Source organism: Lithobates pipiens, unplaced genomic scaffold, assembly GCF_037356315.1.
Source record: "Lithobates pipiens isolate NorthernLeopardFrog02 unplaced genomic scaffold, aLitPip1_a1.2 Scaffold_16, whole genome shotgun sequence".
Lineage (NCBI taxonomy): Eukaryota > Metazoa > Chordata > Amphibia > Anura > Ranidae > Lithobates > Lithobates pipiens.
The window spans coordinates 369,844,244-369,866,097 of record NW_027507748.1 but is presented as its reverse complement, the minus strand read 5'-3'; the positions used below and the strand labels follow the sequence as shown (position 1 = coordinate 369,866,097).

General features: G+C 41.0%; 1 protein-coding gene across 3 annotated transcripts in view; it reads right to left on the bottom strand.

The window, feature by feature from the left end:
- The window catches only part of MED13 (mediator complex subunit 13), a 187,373-nt gene that overhangs the window by 75,324 nt on the left and 90,195 nt on the right, over positions 1–21,854 (bottom strand). For all 3 annotated transcript variants that reach the window (XM_077482121.1, XM_077482123.1, XM_077482122.1), the window contains exons 9-11: positions 21,131–21,814; positions 9,730–9,937; positions 597–678 (exon numbers count right to left, since the gene is read on the bottom strand). In XM_077482121.1, the coding sequence (XP_077338247.1) occupies positions 597–678; positions 9,730–9,937; positions 21,131–21,814 (974 nt within the window). The remainder of the gene's footprint in view (positions 1–596; positions 679–9,729; positions 9,938–21,130; positions 21,815–21,854) is intronic.

Genomic DNA, 21,854 nt, shown 5'->3' with positions numbered 1-21,854 from the left:
GAACAAATTTTTTTACTTGCCAAAAAAGGCCTCTAAACTCAACTGCCTAGAAACGACTATAAATGACCCTGTGTACATGTACTGATCAGATAACAGAGGAGAGTTCTGGAGCAGTTTAAGAAAATGCCCAACTACTCCTAAACGTCCGTTTAGCAGCAGCAGTGTACATGAGGCCTAATTCTTTATGTATGTGCATGAGCAGCAGCTGGGAACATGATTTCACTTTTATGGTTTTGGTTCATAGCGCAGGTGACATCACATTAAGTTTTATTGAGTGAGGAGATAGAACTTCTAAAGTTTAAATCCTGGGGAGATTGTGTGGTCATGAAAAAGCAAAGAGTAATCTTCCCACGAATAAAGATAGCAATAAAGTCCAGACGGAGGTTCTGGGTCAGTGGCAACATTTGGAACATAACCACAATAGAGGAACCCCAATTTTCAGGCTTACAGGGCTCTCCACCTGTCAGCTAAATATGTGCCAACACCTAGAAGTACCTCCGGTCCCACCTTTGGAGTTTAACAGTTATAAAAGTCCTTATGTTAACTGACTAATCTTTCGCTCTATCATTTCAAAACTGATAAACGGTAACACTAACCTTGTTTAACTGCTGGGCTAAATAATGACATAGCATCTTCAACTTGCGGTAACACTGCAACATTTGACATGCCGTCATCAGCCTATAATGAGAAAAGAAGGCTTTAGAAAAATGAAAATGAGCACAGCAACACCAGAAAACCATTAAGATGTTCAGATTAAATGAACAGCTGCAGCACTGAAAAAAAACTATTATGATGTAAAAGCAATACACACTTCAACTGCATAAAGATTTCAGCATAACCACAAAACCATGTCACCTTACCAAAGGAAGTCAGTGCCATTATACGTATGCTTAAAAAGTACAAGCACATGTTATATGTCAATAAAGTTGCCCCTTCATATAACAATTCCAAAAAAGTTGGAACTCTATGCAACATGTACAGAAAAAAACAGAATAGAACGATTTACAAATCTCAAACCCATATTTTATTCACAATAGAAAACTTTTTTTTTTTTATTTAAAGGTTTTTATTTATATAAAATTTTCACATAAACAACTCAAAAGAACAAAAAAAATCTTGCACTCAATCTATATACAAGGCATGAAGATAAAGTTCAATACTCATACATAAGACACACTTGAGTAAACACAGCCACTAAGGATTAAAAGCCCTCCAGGACCCCACACAGATAAAGGAATAAGGATTATAAAATAAAGGAGGTGAGAGCATTTAATGCTACATTAAAAAAAAAAAAATATATATATATATATCTATCAGTGCCAAAAACACAAGATTCATTCACCAATACACATTCATACCTCAAACAACTGCGCCATGTTCCCTAAAGTAACCATCATGACTGTTGAAATAAAATAAAACAGCCCACATCCCAGTCGACACCATGTACTATCTGCGAGCAGATTCTGATTAAGTTTTGACGACAGGACATCACCCCAAAATGCATCAGAAATACCCAGCCAGGGTTGCCATATTTTGGTAAACCGTCCTACTACTAATGCAGGCCATACACGGTCGAATTTCGAACAAATTTTCTTTTCAAAATCAGAAAATTCGTTTTTTTGTGATCTGATGATGCCACCATTGATTTTCGAAATTCAGCCGACCTAGCCTTCAATTTCACCTCATGTTGCTACAGAAAAGAATTTTCTTGGCTGGGAATCTTCTTTTATCTCCGTACATTTTCTTTTATCTCCGTACATTTTCTTTTCTTATTACGTTTCTCGCACGATTCTCCCATCATCGATTAGAAAATCGTTCGTTTTTCAAAAAATTTGAAAATTCTTTCGAAATTCGAACCGTGTATGGCTGGCATAAAAGTCAGCAGCTACGGCTTCATTTTTCCAGGGCTGGGCAGACCTTCGCTTTAAACTGTGAAAATGTAGCATTTTAGGAATAGTTTGAAAGGCGATTTAGAAATGATAGGCAGCAACATGTCTCAGATAAGCTGCGTCTAAAAACGGTCAATTTTAGAATAATGTTCCTCAAAGAAAAACTGCAAAGACTTTAAAAATATTATCTACAGTGTACAATATCAAAAAGAGCCAGAGAATCTGGAGAAATCTCTGCGCACAAGGGACAAGGCAAAAATGCAATATTGAATGCTTGTGATCGTCGGGCCCTCAGACGGCATTGCAGTAAAAACAGACATGATCCTGTGATGGACATCACTGCATGGGCTCGGGAACACTTCCAAAGATCACTGTCTGAACAAAGTTTGCCATGCTACCCAAAACTGCAAGGTAAAGCTCTAGCATGCAAAGAACTCATATCTGATCGGATCTGATCCAGAAACGTCTCCATCTCTGGGCCTGTTCATTTAAAACAGTCTGTTGCAAAGTGGAAAACGGTTTTGTGGTCAGATGAATGGAAATTTGTCATTTTTTTGGCAACCATGAGCACCGCGTCCTCTGGACTAAAGAGAAGGACCTTCCAGCGTGTCATGAGCGCTTAGTTCAAAAGCCTGCACCTCTGATGATATAAGGGTGCATTAGTGCGTATGGAATGGGCAGCTTGCAATTTGGAAAGACACCATCGATGCTGAAAAATATATCAAAGGTTTTAGAGCAGCCTATACTCCCATCCAGACGTCTTTCAGGGAAAGCCTTGCATATTTCAGCAGAACAATGCTAAACCACATACTGCACAACATCTATGACAACAGCATGGCTTTGCAGTAGAAGAGTCCAGAAGCTTAACTGGCTTGCATGCAGCCCAGACCTTTCCACAATAGAAAAAATTTGGCGAATTTTGAAACTAAAAATACAACAAAGACAACCCAGGACTGTTGAGCAGTTAGAATCCTATAACAGGCAAGAATGGGACAACATTCCTCTCCCAAAACTGCAGCAACTGGTCTCAGTTCTCAGACGTTTACAGATTGGTAAAAGAAGAGTTACACCATGGTAAACAGTCCTGTTCCAACTTTTTTGAGATGTTGCTGCAATCAATTTCAAAATTACCTTTTTTGTCTTAAAATAGTACATCTCAGTGTAAACATTTGAAAAGTTTTCTATTTAGTGTAGTGAATATGGGTTTATAAGATTTGCAAACACTGTATTTTTTTTTTTTTAACAAATCTTTTATTTAATGGAGGCAAAAGACAGGAACATGGCATCAAAAAACACATTGGATTGGTACAATGGCACAGTGCCTTGCGAAAGTATTCGGCCCCCTTGAACTTTTCGCCAAATTTCAGGCTTCAAAGATACAATTTTTATTTTTTGTGAAGAATCACCAACAAGCGGGGCACAATTGTGAAGTGGAACGAAATCTATTGGATTTTTGAAACTTTTTTAACTAATAAAAAAATGAAAAGTGGGGCGTGCAAAATTATTCGGCCCCCTTGCGTTAATACTTTGTAGAGCCACCTTTTGCTGCGATTACAGCTGCAAGTCGCTTGGGGTAGGTCTCTATCAGTTTTGCACATCGAGAGACTGAAATTCTTGCCCATTCTTCCTTGCAAAACAGCTCGAGCTCAGTGAGGTTGGATGGAGAGCGTTTGTGAACAGCAGTTTTCAGCTCTTTCCACAGATTCTCGATTGGATTCAGGTCTGGACTTTGACTTGGCCATTCTAACACCTGGATACGTTTATTTGTGAACCATTCCTTTGTAGATTTTGCTGTATGTTTGGGATCATTGTCCTGTTGGAAGATAAATCTCTGTCCCAGTTTCAGGTCTTTTGCAGACTCCAACAGGTTTTAATCCAGAATGGTCCTGTATTTGGCTGCATCCATCTTCCCCTCAATTTTAACCATCTTCCCTGTCCCTGCTGAAGAAAAGCAGGCCCAAACCATGATGCTGCCACCACCATGTTTGACAGTGGGGGTGGTGTGTTGAGGGTGATAAGCTGTGTTGCTTTTACGCCAAACATATCGTTTTGCATTGTGGGCAAAAAGTTTGATTTTGTTTTCATCTGACCAGAGCACCTTCTTCCACATGTTTGGTGTGTCTCCCAGGTGGCTTGTGGCAAACTTTAGACAAGACTTTTTATGGATATCTTTGAGAAATGGCTTTCTTCTTGCCACTCTTCCATAAAGGCCAGATTTGTGCAGTGTGCGACTGATTGTTGTCCTATGGACAGACTCTCCCGCCTCAGCTGTAGTTCTCTGCAGTTCGTCAAGAGTGATCATGGGCCTCTTGGCTGCATCTCTGATCAGTCTTCTCCTTGTCTGAGCTGAAAGTTTAGAGGGACGGCCAGGTCTTGGTAGATTTGCAGTGGTCTGATACGCCTTCCATTTCAAAATGATCGCTTGCACAGTGCTCCTTGGGATGTTTAAAGCTTGGGAAATCTTTTTGTATCCAAATCCGGCTTTAAACTTCTCCACAACAGTATTACGGACCTGCCTGGTGTGTTCCTTGGTCTTCATGATGCTCTCTGTGCTTTCAACAGAACCCTGAGACTATCACAGAGCAGATGTATTTATACAGAGACTTGATTACACACAGGTGGATTCTATTTATCACCATCAGTCATTCAGGACAACATTGGATCATTCAGAGATCCTTGCTGAACTTCTGGAGTGAGTTTGCTGCACTGAAAGTAAAGGGGCCGAATAATTCAGTTTTTTAATTTGCTAAAAAAGTTTAAAATATCCAATAGATTTCGTTCCACTTCACAATTGTGTCCCACTTGTTGGTGATTCTTCACAAAAAATTAAAATTTTATATCTTTATGTTTGAAGCCTGAAATGTGGCAAAAGGTTGAAAAGTTCAAGGGGGCCTAATACTTTCGCAAGGCACTGTATATAGTACAATAAAACATACAATGTCATATATGGGATTGTAATATCAAGTCAAGGATTCTACGCACAATCAATGTCTCCCATACGTTATGTGATCCTGGTTAAAGCTGCATTCTATTTTTATGTAGATTTTACAGACTTTTTGGGTATTAAGAGCTCTAGGAAGGAAGTTTGAACAACTTTTGATTTAAAACTGTACATGGTTTAACAGCCAGGTTTATGCAATAAACAAAAGAAACATGGAAATAACAGTAACTCAGTGTGCTGAAGTTCAATAACCAAGTGATCCACTCTTTCCTGTAAATGGATAAAATAAAAAAATAAAAATAGAAAGAAGAGGGGGAATGCAGAAAACTGCTCATTGCTAATAAAATATTAAGGCCACGTGTCTAAACCCTCTTACAGCCACTGGCAAAAATAGTACTTGCAGCTGGCAAACTTAGTAACCTTTACAGCAGTTGCATTGGCTTCGGATATAAAGCTCATGATCACATCAGTGATCATAAATTTATAGTAGATGGTTAACCCCTAGACCAGACATTTTCAACCAGGGTGCATCCTGGGTTCTTCAGAGGCGCTTTGGCAAAATGCCTAAATATTGCCCACAAATTGTCAACAAGCCAGGAAGTAAATCAGGCCTGCTTTTTTGTTTTTATTGTGCAGCATTACAACCATGGGCACCTTAAGCATGGCGTCACTAGCTCATAAAAAGGACATCAGCACTGGGGTCACATTAGCTCAGTGAGGGAGAGAAAAAGAGAAACCCCCGAGTACTTGTCACTACCAGTGTGCAAAAGTATATTTGCTTTGTAAAAATAAATCACCCCTAATGTTGGGTGTCACATGCATGGACGTTGCTGCAATGTGTAAAACACATTTTTTACATTTTAAATTGAGATGCCTCCAGATTGTTAATAGTTTTAAAGGGTGCCTTGACTGAAAAAGTGTGAGAAACACTGCTCCTAGATTATGCCTATTCACAAATAGCTGTGGCCAGTGGCTGACAAGACACTGATGACAGCTATTGAGAAAAATTGTGACGTCTTCCACTGCAGTGTGCCCTGCCTGTTACCAACTACATCCCACTGTTACTACAATCCGATTCACAACTGGCTCTGTGCGCCCTCAATCCCTGCTGCCCTCCCCCCACCTCTACCAGCAGACACATTGGGTTGTGGAGGGAATATATTATGGGGCACATAGGGGGGCGGATCTCTTCAGAATGGTGAGCAGAAAGGGAAAGCGGTCTCTCGTATTTACTGATCTCTTCAGTTTCCTTAACGAACATAGTAGTATTCAGTACTGAGCGCTCCTATATATTTACTCGTAACAGGTTTCAATTCTCTTCCATTTTTGAACACTGGAGTCCGCAGTACTGTGTATTTCTTGGTTCAGTGATTGCTGAGCAGAAAAAGAAGATTGAGGCCTTGATCTCAGATAAACATTAGAGCTCTCTTTAGACCCCTGATAATTTCCCAAAAGCACTCTGGTGACAGTACTGGTAAAAAAAAAAAATATTAATGCAAAACATCTTAAGATTTTGTAGGAATTTCCTGAGTTATGTTGTGCTTGTAACGTTTGTTAATAGAAAACATTGTTTTGATAAACAATTGCACAACTATGGTGAGATGTACAAAATCAGCAACACCCTATTACACTTTACTTTTCCAGCCTGTTTCCTTAACCCCTTGCTGACCACCTACCGCACATTTACTGTGGCAGGTCAGCTCTATTGCACAAAATCACGTACCTAGACATCCTTTATTTCGTGCCATAGGCACTGGGGGTGCGCATGTGCCGCCTGAAGTGCGATTATTGGACACAGGGGATGCCAATCAGCGGGTCCAGTGGACCCAATGTCCGCCGGCCACCCGCAAATGTTCCCAGGAGTGGCAGGACAACAAACTGCTTATGTAAACAAGGCAGGTCGCCGTTCTGACAGGGGAGAAGATGGAGATCTTGTGTTCCTGCCAAGCAGGAACACGGATCTCGGTATTCACCCAGTCAGACCATCCCCACACAGTTAGCAAGCACACTGTTAACCCTTTGATTGCCCGTTCACCTCTTCTCTACCAGTGTCATTAGTACAGTAACCATGCATATTTTTAGCACTGATCACTGTACTAATGTATTCATGTCACTGGTCCCCAAAAAAAAAAAAAAAAAAAATTACATAAAAAAAAAAAAAACCTAGAAGTGATCAAATACCACCAAAAGAAAGCTCTATTTGTGGGGAAAAAAAGGATATCAATTTTATTAGGGCACATCGTCGCACAACTGCACAAATGTCAGTTAAAATAACAGTGCCGTATAGCAAAAACTGGCCTGGTTATTAAGTGGGTAAAACCTTCTGGGCTGAAGTCTTTTTAAAAACAAAAATAAAAATAAAACAAACAAACTTATGGTTTGGGGATATTTTACAAACATTTAAAAAACTAACAAAAAAAAATTGTGAAACTACAAAAATTTGTGAAAAAAAGCAAAAATGGCCCAGCAGCAAACGTGTTAAACTGAGAAAAGGCTACATGACAGGTGCACATTAGAGCTTTCTGAATTATTTTTATGCACATTAAACACTAGCATCATAATTAGAATAACTTGAACACCAAAAAATGTTCAGCTGGATAGTTTTGTAAGCGATTTGTTTTTGCACAAAAACAAAAACACAATAATACAAAGCACTAAGAGCCGGTTCACACTGCGGGCGATGCGAGGCGACACGACTCGCCTTGCCGCGCTCTCGCAAGTCGCCCCCGTTCTGTACAATGGAACCGTTCTAAGAGGAGCGACTTGAGTCGCTCCGACTCAGAAAAAAGGTTCCTGTACTACTTCTGGGCGACCTGGGGGCGACCTGCATTGACTTCTATACAGAAGTCATCTGCAAGTTGCTGCTGAGGTCGCTGCGAGGCAAGTCGGTGTCGCCCCGCATCGCCTGCAGTGTGAACCGGCCCTAACAGTAGAACGCACTCTAAAGTCAAAATGTAGCAAAACAGATCATACAGCTTTTTTCTTAAGGGTTAAGAAAAAGAAAGATCATACTTACCTCCTCTGTGCACTTGGTTTTGCAGAGTGGCCCGTCTTCCTCTTCTGTGGTCCCTCAGCGGCACACGTGGCTCCTCTTCTGGAGTGCCCCATCAGAGAAGTGATCTCCTTCGGGACACCCGTGTCTGTCGACACAGACAGCAGGACTCGGCCCTGCCTCCCATGTCACTGAATTTGATTGGCAGCAGTGGGGGCCAATGGCTGCGCTACTATCAATCGATCCAATTAGGAAACAAGACACCAACTAGAGCTGGTGTGTATGTCCCAAGGAAGAGAAAGAACAGGTTCAGGTAGGTAAAACCGGGGGTCTGGGGGCGGCTGCACAACAGCAGCTTTTTCACATTAATGCATAGGATGCATGGTTTACAACCCCGCAAATCAATTAAAATTATAAAAAAATAAAAAAATAAAACACTTTACAAACAGGTCATACTTACCTCCTATGTGCAGTTGGATTTGCACAGATCAGCCCGGATCCTCCTCTTCTTGGGTCCCTCTTTGCTGCTCCTGGCCCCTCTCTCCTATCGAGTGCCCCCTTAGCCAGAAGCCTCCTATGAGGACACCCGAGCTACAGTTCCGTGTAGCCAGACACAGAGCCCCTACCTGGATCCTCCTTCTTTCTCCCCTGATTGGCTGGCTGACTAATTGACAGCTGCGGATCCGGAAAAGTGTCCTGGACATCGCTGGAGAGAGAAGGGGCTCAGGTAAGCAATTAGGGGGTTTGCTGGGGAGGCTGCCACACACACTTTTTTTTTATCTTCATGCATAGAATGCATGAAGATAAAAAAAAGTCTGCCTTTACAACTCCTGAAGCACACTGGCTAAAAAAAAAAAAGTTACTTCTACAGGAGTTTTGTGTTCCGTCTGTGGAAGGAGCTCAATGTTATCCTATGTGTCCATGCACATTAGGACATTAAGAGGCATATTTTGAGTTCAATGTTTAGAGGCAGGAAAAAACCCTTCTGATTCGAGCTCACTGGCAGGGGAAAAACAGAAAAAATAAAAAAACACACACACACACAACTCTCCTAAACGCATCTAAACTTTGTACAAAAAATGCTCTATATATGAGTGTTTAACTCCCAACAGAACAGACTTTAAGCCCAGTGTGCATGGAGCCTTTAAGATAAAGGATTCTAACAAGGCATTAATGAACAGAAACAAAATATACACATTTAGAAATAACTCCTTCTCAAAGCAGAACAATTTATGGCAATGTTAATGCAAATCTGATACTTCAGAAAATAAAGTCTAACACTGCACTGAAAATTGCTGCAAAGGGGAGGAGATTAATTCACCGAGTGATCTACCACACCCCATTCGCATGTCTATGATGAGTAACAAAAGACAACTTGTTTAGCTGAAAAGGCAGAGCAGGTTCCCACGCACAGCCTTATATATTACACGGATGTCTTTAAAACCATTAGCATTACCAGAGGGGAAACAGGCTATAGACACTCAAGGGGGAGGGAACCAACAGCAATTCCTTGCAATGAACTCAATTCTCATTGTCATGGCAGATATACTAAAATATAGCTGCTAAAGCAGGAAGTGGGTTTAAACTGAAACCACCATGAGTTGAATCTTTCAAAACATTGGGTCACGAAGACCAAGAACTGCTAAACCATAATATCTTCTGGCTGGATTACATATCTAGGCAAAACAATCCCTGTTCACACAAGAGATTGTAATGTTATAAAAATTTAAATAGTAGTGGTTAATCAGAAAGTCAAACTATGCAAGGAGAGCACCAAGGTACTGGTTAAGGCAAAATGATGTTTTGTCCCTCGTTATCGTAACACCTTTTGTTCATCCATAACCATGCAAGCAAAACAAAAACAAAACATGAACTGAGCAACACTGAATTTAAAACATAAAACCAACCTTGTGTTTTTTCCCCATTTCTCTTTCGCCGTTTTGCCTCTCCTTTTTAGCATCAAAAACAAACTCTACATCACCATCCACAAATGCATAGGGATCAGGTTCTTGCTCACTGTCTAATACAGTTGTTGGTATATATTGGTTTTTACTTTGATACTTTTGGAGCAAATCTTCTGAAATCTTCAGCGTTTTTTTACAGTGCACCATTAACCTGAAAAGAAAAAAAAAAAGAAAAAAAAAAAAGGTAGACCATCAGAAAACCAACCTGTTGTGAATTCAAAACAAAAAAGCATGCAGGAGTTGAATGTTGAGCACTTATGTTTAAAGGCTAACGCCACCCATATTTAGGGTATAACATGAAACATCAAAGCAAACTCCCCCCCCCCCCCCAAAGTGGGTTCTTCTACCTTTCACTGTGGAAATTGGTATGGATATTTGAGCCTCCACAGACCAACACTGTAAAATATCACAGTACCAGACTTACAGCAGGATTAACCAGGTTTCGTTTGGGTTGGATTTATCAAAACAGGTTTAGTATAAAAATATCCACTTGAGACTCAAGGCCTTCTTTCCCCTCTGTGTCCAGGGCCACAGGTAATCACTGCATTACCGATTTACAGTCAAACATCCAGGAAGAGCTCCCATTGCTTTGACTGGGGCTTTCTCGCCTGCAGCTAAATCGCAGGGAACCACAGTTGGCCTAATTTGCAAGTGTGACAGAGGCCCATAACACCCTTGAGTCCCACAGTGTTTTTTTCATCTCTGCAATGTCTTGATTCCGCAATCCCCCACACAAGTCAGGTTTTATACTTTACCCTAACATTTTCGTAGGCACCCACAGTGAATGGCTCAATAAATGGATTCATGGTTTACGTGTAAAAGCATTTTCTTGGAGTACATCAGGGGACAAAGAGCATCTGTATATCAATTACAACAGGGTGATATGCTGCCACCTTCAGGTAATTAGACAATGGTAATTCTCTTGGTGAATCACTTGGTAAAACTTTGTAAAAGAGCAGATGGCATCTTTACAAACTTGAGCTACTGAAGCCTGATGATGAATAGCTGAAGAAGCACCAACACTCCTGGTAGCAAAAGATTAGCCTATGTTCAAGTTAACTACATCGGCGAAAGTTAGAGGTACCATCATCCAAAAAGGACATTGAAGACCAACCCCTATTACTAGTTACCACAGGAGGATAAAAATGGACTATATTGGTACCAGTTTAGACAACGTGCAAAGGCAAGAGAATATGTAAAAATATATTATATTATATTAATATATATATATATATATATATTATATATATATATATATATATATATATATATATATATATGCCACCTGTCAGTGCCACATATTAGTGCCATCTGTCATCAGTGCCACGTATCAGTGCCATTTGTCATCAGTGCCACCTGTCAGTGTTACGTGCCATCTGTTGTCAGTGTCACGTGTCATCAGTGCCACGTGTAAGTGTCATCATTGCCACGTATATGTGCCATTTGTCATTGTCCTGGTGCTCCAGGGCCTTCAAAAGTGTAATAGGTAGTCAACAAGTTAGATGTGTAATTTATGCTCCTAGAACACCTGATGGCGCTCCCTGCATGTTGGACCTCTCTATGTGGCCAGGCTGTGAAAAAGTCCCACACATGTGGTATTGTAATACTCAGGAGTAGCAGAATTTTTTGGGGGTGTCATTTGTGGTATACACATGCCATGTGAGAGAAATAACCTATTACAATGACAATTTTGTGGAAAAAAATAAAAATGAAAAATCTTAATTTTGCAAAGAATTGTGGGAAAAAAATTACAACATCAAAAAGCTCACCATGCCTCTTACTAAATACCTTGGAATGTCTACTTTCCAAAAAGGGGTCATTTGGGGGGTATTTGTACTTTCCTGACTTGTTCGGGTCACAAGAAGCGAGATAGGCCACCAGAACATCAGATGTGATCAATTTTGTGCGATTCGCACCATAGCTTGTAGACTCTATAACTTTCACAAAGACCAAATAATATCCACTAATTTGGGTTATTTTTACCAAAGATATGTAGCAGTATAAATTGTGGCCAAAATGTATGAAGATAAAATTAATAATTTGCATAATTCTGTCACAGAAACAAAGAAATATGCGGTTTTTTTAAAAATTTCGGTCTTTTTTCATTTATAGCGCAAAAAATAAAAACCCCAGAGGTGATCAAATACCACCAAAAGAAAGCTCTATTTGTGGGGGGGGGGGGGGGGGGAAGGGACAAAAAATTCATTTGGGTACAGTGTTGCATGACTGAGTAATTGTCATTCAAAGTGTGAGCACTGAAAGCTGAAAATTGGTCTAGGCAGGAAGGGTGTTTAAGTGCCCAGTAAGCAAGTGGTTAAAATACAAAATTGACAAAAATACATGTGTGTCGCCAATACTTGATATGCCCCACTAGAGGGAACAAAAGTATAGTGGGCCCTAACAAATCATGTATTCAACATGTTTCCCAGAACTCCTGGTAGAGTGAGCTGTCACCAAAACAGCAGAACTTTACTCTTTAGCCCATAAGTTGATCAATCAAGAAGTGGTAGATTTGGAAGCTACCTTTCTACCCCAACCTTGTGGGCCTTCAGGAAGCACAAAGAGGGAATCTAAATCCCGAATAGCAGTAGTCCAAATTCAGGGTAAGACCTGATAGCATAAGAAAAATGGCAACTGATCGCACGCAGTGCGCTGACTCATGGTGACCAAAACTCTACTAGGTAATGAAAGAAAGATTGCTTCAGCTCTACTCTCCACCCAAAGGAGAGACATGTTTTTCTCCCTAGTGGGCTTAATCGTTGAGGCAGTATGCGGGAGAACCCACCTGTGGTTAAACATCAGCTAGAGCTGCGCGATTCTGCCCAAAATCAGAATCACGATTTGTTTTGCTTAGAATAAAATCCCGATTCTCACAGCGTAAAATCATTCACATTATGCAAAAAAAAAAAAAAAAAAAAAAAAGGCTAACTTTACTGGTTACTTTTTTTTTTTATTTATTTTTTTAATTCATTAAAAATGTAATTTTTGGCCCAAAAAAAATTGCATTTGAACGACTACTGCACAAATACATTATGACATAAAATATTGCAACAACCACCATTTTATTCTCCAGGGTCTCTATTTAGGGGCAAGGAAGAATATATATGGTTCAATATAGTTAAAACCGCCATATGTGATACAACATACAACTGCAAAAATATATATACATCCCAAACAGATGAAAAATCATTCACAAAAGAACACAGCGCTTGCAGCCACAGGGAACGGAATGACAACAAAGGGGGCTGGACACAATACAATGACTAAGAGATTAACACACACACACGGTCTCCACCACAAAACAAAAAACACCAAGACCTAGAAAAACATCACTTGGTGGTAAAAACCTCAAGTATTACAGCATATTACAAAAATCCAAAATTAAAATAACAAAAAAAAAAAAAAAAAAAAAATTATTTAACAGTGGCTGGACAATATTATATTAGTTGCAATATTCACACCAAAACACTAGGGGTAAATTTGAGAGCATATGAATATGGGCAGGTTTGATATTATGGGTGTTGGTAGAACCCCATGACAGGGAGGTGTAATTGAGAAAATAGATATAAAATGAAAGTGGGATAACAAAGGGGGGGGGGGGGGGGGGGGGAGAAATGCAGGAGAGGTAACAGCACCTGGTGTTCTCCCATCCAAGTACTATCCAGGCACAAAACTGCTGAGCCTCAGGAATCAGACGAGATCGGGTGCATTTAGGGAAGTCAAAGGTATTGTGACAAATTACTTACTCATCTTACATGGTGACCCGGCGTATAGCTATTTTGAGCCGTGGGACAAGATTTGTGGCTAGAAAGGCTCCCACGTTAGGTCAGACGATTTCACCTAGTTTATTCACGTCTGTTTCTCATACTGGGATTTGGCACCAAACTACTGCTGCTTAGAAGTACAATGCCCTTAGCCTTGAAAATGTATAGGCAATGCAGGTATGGTTATCTCATGCACTAAAGGGAGTTATTTTCCCGTTAAACAGTTAGAGCTCTTTCACACCATACATGCACGAAAACTGCGCAGATTTCACTTGCAGCGGCGTGAGTTTACACCAATTTCACATCAGTTTACATGCGCATTTCAGTGAGTTTTTATGCGCATCAGTTATGCGCCCCGTTCACACCAGTGTTGAGGTCATGTCAGGTTTTTTTTTGTGCCTTTGCAGAACTCGAGCAGAAAAACTGACGTTTCTGCACGTGGTGTGATCGGGGCCTTAGTCAACTGCTAGACCAGGTACGTGTTGTATACTTTGTCAGAAACAATATATGGGTCAGACTGCTAGACATATGTGTGATCAAATGCGGGATCATATTTCTAATATATATACATCTGTATAGAAGTCAATGCAAGTCGCCTGAAGTCGACCCAAAGTAGTACAGGAACCTTTTTTCTAAGTCGGAGCGACTTGAGTCGCTCCTATTAGAACGGTTCCATAGTACAGAACGGAGCGCGACTTGTCAGGCGGCGAAGTCGCCTGGACAAGTCGCCCCTGTGTGAACCGAGCCCAAGCGGGATCAGGTCTGGTTAGTACTTGGTTGGGAGACCGACTGGGAATACCAGGTGCTGTATTCTCTCTCCCTCCTTTCCCTCTCATTCCCGTCGTCCTCCCCTACACCTGTCATCTCTGTAGCCCACCTTTTATACACAGTACTGTGAAAGTTTTTTTTTTTTTTAGGCGCTTGTGGGGAAAAAAAAAAAAAAAAAAAAGCTGTAAAGTGAGGATGCATAAAAAATAAAATGAAAAAAAAACAATGTATAGTTTTTATCAATTAACCTACAAAGTGTGTAAACAGAAGAACTCTAAAAATCAACATTTTGTGTGTTCACCCAGGTACATAAGAAAACTCATGTTGAACTAATAAGTTCAGGTCATGGAAGCCAGTTAGTTAAACTTTAACAAAATTGTACACTGGGCACATCAGCATAGCATAGAGTGGTATTCTGCATCAACAAGGTGTCCAACAAGTAAAAATTCCAAAGACAGGAGCTTCCAGATGAGCTCTTTAAAGAAGTGCAAAGAACCAGATAAAGGTGAAGACCAAAACACAATGGTTGACCAAGGAAACAGAGGAAATATTAGTGGAGACCCGCCAAAAACCAGTGTGATCCTGGAACAGCCATCTTAAAGTGGTTGTAACTCCTTACATTTAGTCAGTGAAGGGACTATCCTCAGGTAATACACACATGAAACAAATCCACCTACATAAGTTGTATCTGTCTATCTGCAGTCTTCTCTTTTACATTTATTCAAAGTTTATAAAACTTGTCTGAGCTGTCAGAAAAAAAAAAAAAAAAAAAAGGGGGGGGGGGAGAGAGAACTGAAGTTGCGCTCTGCAGAGGTCAGTGAGGAGGTCCGAGAGGTGATTGGGAGGGAAAAAACAACCCCCTCACACAGGAACAGCAGAGCTGAGGTTGTCAATTAGCTGGTGATCACTCCAGTCATAATTTTTCTCAGAGGAATGACGCAGCAGACAGAAGTTACACTTGGTGCTCTAAACTGGGACAAGTGGACACTATAGAATATGCTTTGTTCAGATTTCATGTCCGAGGTTTACAACCACTTTAAGTCCAAAACTGCCTTAAAGCCCTACCTCCAAAGTAGAAACAAAGTCAAGCAACTCACCTATGCACAAAACACAAAAACTGGGGTGCAGAAAAATTGCACTCAGCAGTACAGCGTTCCTGCTGCCGAGTGCAAATCTGAATTTTTTGGCTGTAACAGATGACAGTTTGCCAGCTGGAGTGAAAGTAGGTACAAGGATGAGTAACTTGCAGGTATGGCTTAATAGACACAGGACACTTTTACATCCTCACCCAAAACATGAGTTACCATGTTTGGCATCTGAAACGTTGGAAACTTTGGGGTCTGAATTTTTTTGCCTTCAAAGAAAAGCCTATAAAAAACGAAACTGCCGAAAAACCACATTAAACAAACCTGTGTACATGTAAGATAACATTGGATGAGTTCAGGGGCAGTTGAAAAAGGCATCCAACTGCCTCTGAATGTCTGTTTACCAGCAGCAGTGTACATGAGGCCTTACAGGAGCATGGTGGAGCATGCATGTTGCAGGTTTGGGGCTGCATTTCTGCATGTGAAGTTGAGAATTGAGTCACAATTAATGGACTTCATTTCTAAAATTACTGGCAGAATGTATCCAACATGTAATACTAGTGGTGGATGAGTGGTACAATGTCAGGCTTCTGGGGGGGGGGGGGGGGGGGATCCATGCAGCTTACTCCCATGCTCAGAGTTTTCACAGTCCATTTTGAACTACAAGCCGCGGTGGCCCGACAGTAGCTGTAGTCTATTCAAAGTAAAGAGTGTGTGTGTGTGTCACACTATGGCGGGGATTGGGGGGGCGGATGCAATATATTACACTCAATACAGTTAGAACACGTAACATGTTCCGAAAGGTGAACTTATCCTTTAAAAAGGTAAAGTGTGGCAGACACACCAAACATTGATTTGAAGTAGGTTTTATTTTTCTGCGCTTTGTAGGTTGTTAAAGCAGACTTCCCCCCTTTTACTCCAAAAATAGGCTCTTTATTAAAAACTTGTTCCAAAATGCAAACATTAGGATATATACGATACAGAGAGTAACACATACGATTAGCCAGTAAGACAGGGGTTGACAAATTTGCTTGGAATCTAGGAGCCAGCTAAAAAAGTTAGGAGCCAGGTCCGTGACGGCGATCTGGACCTGTCCCTGGCCTGACATGGAGACGAGTGAGGGGAAGATAGCGCCCCCAGCCCCCCACCTGTCTCCAAGTCATTGCCCATAGCTCTTAGAGGGACATTTTTTTTTTTTATTTTTTTCAAATGACAATTTTTTTTTAAATTGCATTTTAGTGTAAATATGAGATGTGAGGTCTCTCTGACCCCAGATCTCATATACAAGAGGACCTGTCATGCTTTTTTCTATTACAAGGGATTTTTACATTCCTTGTAATAGGAATAAAAGTGACACACTTTTTTTTTTTTTTTTTTTAAAGAACAGTGAAAAAATAAAAATAAAAGTTAAAATAAAAAAAAATATTTTAAACGTGCCCTGTCCCGCCAAGCTTGCGTGCAGAAGCGAACGCATATATGAAAGCGGTGTTCAAATCACACATGTGAGGTATCGCTGCGATCGGTAGAGTGAGAGCAATAATTCTAGCCCCAGACCTCATCTGTAACTTAAAAAGTGCAACCTGTAGAATTTTTTGTCGCCTATGGAGATATTAAAGGGTAAAAGTTTGTCGCCATTCCATGAGCGGGCGCAATTGTGAAGCATGACATGTTTGGTATCGATTTACTCGACGCAACATTATCTTTCACAATATTAAAAAAAATTGGGCTAACTTTACTGTTATCTTTTTTTTTTTTTTTATTAAATACATTTTCCCCAAAAAAGTGCGCTTGTAAGTCCGCTGTGCAAATACGGTGTGACAGACAGTATTGCAACGACCACCATTTTATTCTTTAGGGTGTTAGAATAAAATATATATATAATTTTTAGGGGTTCTGAGTAAAGGGAAGGAAGATAGGCTGGCAGGCAGGGAAAATTAGCATTGCATCCATTAGCATTGCTGGTTGTAATTCCAACGGCCACCACAAGAGGGCGCCAGATTCCAGAAGGAACCATAGGATCGTAGAAGGCCTCAAAGCCGGGGGCTAAATTACCGGCCGCCGGCAGCGCGGCCCGACGCGATCGCGCCGGGGGGGTCCGCGGAGACAGCATACCCCCAGCTGTGCTGCCCCAGGCGCCAGTTCGCTAATTCTAGTCGCAAATGCGACCTGGCGCCCGGGTTTTGTCGAGCCCTGCAGTAAGATAATACACAAATCGGGATGAACAAATCAAATTATGTACACGCAATGCAGGATTTACATCTGGACAACAAATAAACCCCCAAGTGACTCAGATCGCACCTCCAAGAAAAGGGCAGTTAGGTACATGTGTCTGAAGATGACAACCATCGGTCCCATAACGTATTGTATTTATTAGGACAACCCCTATTAATGTAAAGATCAGTTTAAAAAGCAAAGTACTAGCTTCAACTATCAGAGCTTAAAGTGTCAGGGGAAGAGCATGCATTCAATCAAGGGCTATAAGCCTTCTAGAATTGAATAGCGTTTTATACAAGGTGGTCATGTACTTATCTGTATCAGGGTTAGGGAAGAGGTTTGGGGTTTAGGCAAAGTGGAGAACCCATAGGGTTGTGTAAAAAATGTAACGACCCGTGCCCAAAAGCCCTGAATTTTAGGACAGTGCCATATAAAAAGGTGACTAAATGTGACCGGAGCAATTAACCGGTTCCCGACCAGCGCACGACGATGTAGGTCGACAGAATGGCACGGGCAGGCATATTGGCGTACATGTACGTCCAATCTTCAATGCCGCCCTGCCATCGGGAGCGCGTCAGCGGCGGTGCGCTCCCGCGCTGGTCGGGACCCCCGTGAGTCCGGTCGCGGGACCCGCGGACTCGATCGCCGCGGGCATACCCGCGATCGTCGCACGGGACGGCTGAATGGAGGAAATGCCGTGTAAATAGCATGTCTCCATGCTGCCTAGCAACTAGTGACGCTGATCTCTGCTCCATGTGATTGGAGCAGAGATCATTGTTCACTAAATGAAAGCCCAACCCCCCCACAGTTAGTAACACACCCCTAGGAACACTTAACCCCTACACTGCCACCCCCTGGTTAACCCCTTCACTGCCAGTGTCATTTACACAGGAATCACTGCATTTATATAGCAGTGATTACTGTATAAATGACAATGGTCCCAAAAGTGTGTCAAAAATGTCCGATGGGTCCCCCACAATGTCGCAGTCACAATAAAAAAATCGCTGATCGCCGCCATTACTAGTATAAAAAAAAAAAAAAATTAATAAAAATGCTATAAAACTATCCCTATTTTGTAAACGCTATAACTTTTGCACTAACCAATCGCTTATTGCGATTTTTTTACCAAAAATATGTAGAAGAATACGTATCGGCCTAAACCGAGGGGGAAAAAATATGTTTTTTTATATATTTTTGGGGGGTATTTATTATAACAAAAAGTAAAAAATAATGCGTTTTTTTCAAAATTGCCGCTCTATTTTTGTTTATAGCGCAAAAAATAAAAACCGCAGGGGTGATCAAATACCACCAAAAGAAAGCTCTATTCGTGGGAAAAAAAGGACGTCAATTTTGTTTGGGAGCCACGTCGCACGACCGCGCAATTGTCAGTTAAAGCGACGCAGTGCCGAATCGCAAAAAGTGGTCTGGTCTTTGACCAGCAAAATGGTCAAGCACTTCAAGCAGAATGGGCTGTCTGTGGGACAACATTTTGGCATATGCATAGGGGTCATGTATGCTGTATGTAAAATTTAGAGCTGTGAGCTGATTGGCGAGTTTAACCGCTTCAGGCCCGGAAGATTTTACCCGCTTCCTGACCAGAGGACTGACCGATTTGCCACTGCGCCGCTTTTACTGACAATTGCGTGGTTGTGCGACGTTGCACCCAATCAAAATTTAGGTCCCTTTTCCCCCACAAATAGAGTTTTCTTTTGGTGGCATTTGATCACCACCGCGGTTTTTATTTTTTAAGGCGCAAAAAAAAAGAATTTAAAAAATTTTTGCTACAATAAATATCCCCCAAAAATCTATAAAAAAAAAATATATGTTTCCCTCAGTTTAGTTTAGGCCAATATGTATTATTGTACATATTTTTTGAAAAAAAAAAAAAAAAAGAAGCAATAAAGCATAAATGGATTGGTTTCTGCAAAAGTTATAGCATCTACAATACGGGGAATCGTTTTATGGCATTTTTATTTATTAATTTTATTTTTACTAGTAATTGCTGCGATCTACGATTTTTAACAGGACTGCGACATTATGGCGGACACAGACAATTTTGACATTTTTTGGACCACTGGCATTTATACAGCTATCAGTGCTATAAAATCAGTGCTATGGCACAGCTGGGCGAAGCGACGTTATACCAGTACGACTGCGGCGGCTGGTCGGCAAGTGGTTAAGAGATACCAATTTAAGGTCATCGAGCATCTCCCCTTCATTAAATCACCTGCATCTTGTTCCTAGTGGGCCTTGATAGAATAAGTCAAATTAGTTTTGGCTGGAGTAAGCAGTAGATTGTAAACACAGAGCAAACATGTAGGGCTGGGTACCCATCAGCATATGTGTTCACAGCGCATGCAACAGTTGGAGGTAGCGAAAAAGCATAGTTTGGGAGAGAGAATCCTGACTTTAGTATATGAAATGGTTTAACCCTTCAATTATGAAGTACATGAAAGTGTCTGGGATTGGGCACTGTCAATCTTGGTAAATACTTTTTCTTTTAGAGGGGTATGACTGAAGACAGGGGGGAGTTTTAGACATGGCCAAATCCCAAATTTTATTATATTGATAAAAGAGACTGAGATGGGCTGCAATTGTGGGGAATCCATGAAGCAATCTAAGTAGATCACAGAACTGTTGAAGAAAGTTGGGCACTAATGGTCTGCTAACCAGGTGTAAATATCAACTTTATAACATGGTATAAGTTGGATAGCTGAGCAGCCATATAGTATTGGCTGAAGTCTGGTACAGTTGTTACTGCTAAGGTGGTTGGGCGTACATGTCATAACTTTAGGCCTACTACTGCCCCGAAGGATAGTATACATCATTTTAAAATATCTGAGCAGTATATATACTGCCAAATAATCTATAGTATTTTGGGAAGTAGAATCCCCTAAGTAGGGGAACTTAGCCCATGTTTGAGTTCTGTCTTTCAAAATAGAAAAAGCAATGGTTCAATGCTCTTTAAGTAGTCCGACTGGGTCCTGGTAATCTGCACACCCAAATATTTGTATATGTGATAATGTATTTATAGTAAAAAGTTCTCTTTAATGAGATATCAAGGTCTATTAGAGGCCTTGATTTCTCCCGTGCTTCACTGAAGCAAATGTTCTGGGGGTCTGTGGAAGCCAAATTGTCAGCTTGTTAGGTTTACACGCATTCACGGCTGTTATAGCATTTGGGAGAGAGTGTAGCCCCTGCTGTCTCGGCCTAGTCAAAACACACACCTAAGTCAGAGGAGATAGCCACCTCCCTCTTGCAATTAGATAAAAGCAATCAAGTGAGAAGGCAGGACTTTTTACACAACTAAAACATATCTCGGCACACATACATACAGTACGCTCTGTTGGCAAACTGCAGGTACCGCCAATGATTCTATGAGGAGTAACCTACCAGTCAGTAGGATCATTAGGCTGGTACTATACCAAATTTAAAAAAAGGCTGGAGACACGAGCAGGAATCAATTGAAAGTATCCCATTCCAGACACCCATATATTTACATATAGGACTTACTCTGTGACTGAAGTAATGTTTTCCTTTACAGAAAGGCCAAAAGCATCATCTTTCAGCTTATCACTTGGAAGTGGTGGAGGCAGAAACTCTGACTCTTTTCTCTTTGGGAGTTTGTAATACATCCAGGTATGGTCTGCTTCTTGCTCCTCCAGATGAACTGCGGTGCCAATATACACTGTTGGCTCTAGGACGTCAGTGAACGCTGCAGCAAAGGTTTGGGATAAGCCATCTAATCTTTCATCTATTGTTTTTGCTGGGTTTAGTGGATCTGGTGTTGGCATTTGATAAAAATGTTGACTCTGAGGAGTAGATGGGTTTTTAATAGGCTCCCCCCCATCAAGACCCTCACAGTGTGGACTCAAGGGAGGAGGTGGAGGTGAGCCACTCATTTCATTGCCATGCAACTGTGGCGTTTTTGCTACATCGTTAGGTCGAATGTTTGAGAAACGTCCTCTACCATCTTGGGAACGAATGCCAAGTCTCTGGTTTGTATTGTCTGTTTCTATACCAACATCATCCAAAAGAGGTACTCGATGATGGAAAGGAGTCAGTGGGCGCTTCTGAGGCTTGTCACCCTTTTCCTGCTTTTCGTTAGTCTTGTGCTTTTGAGCTGCTTGCTGCTGGGGCCCTGCAGGAGGCACCTGCCCTTGTTGACCTGAATTTCTCTGTTTAAGGTTTTTGTGCCTGAAAAATGGAAAGAAAAAGTAGTTAGCCACACAATTTT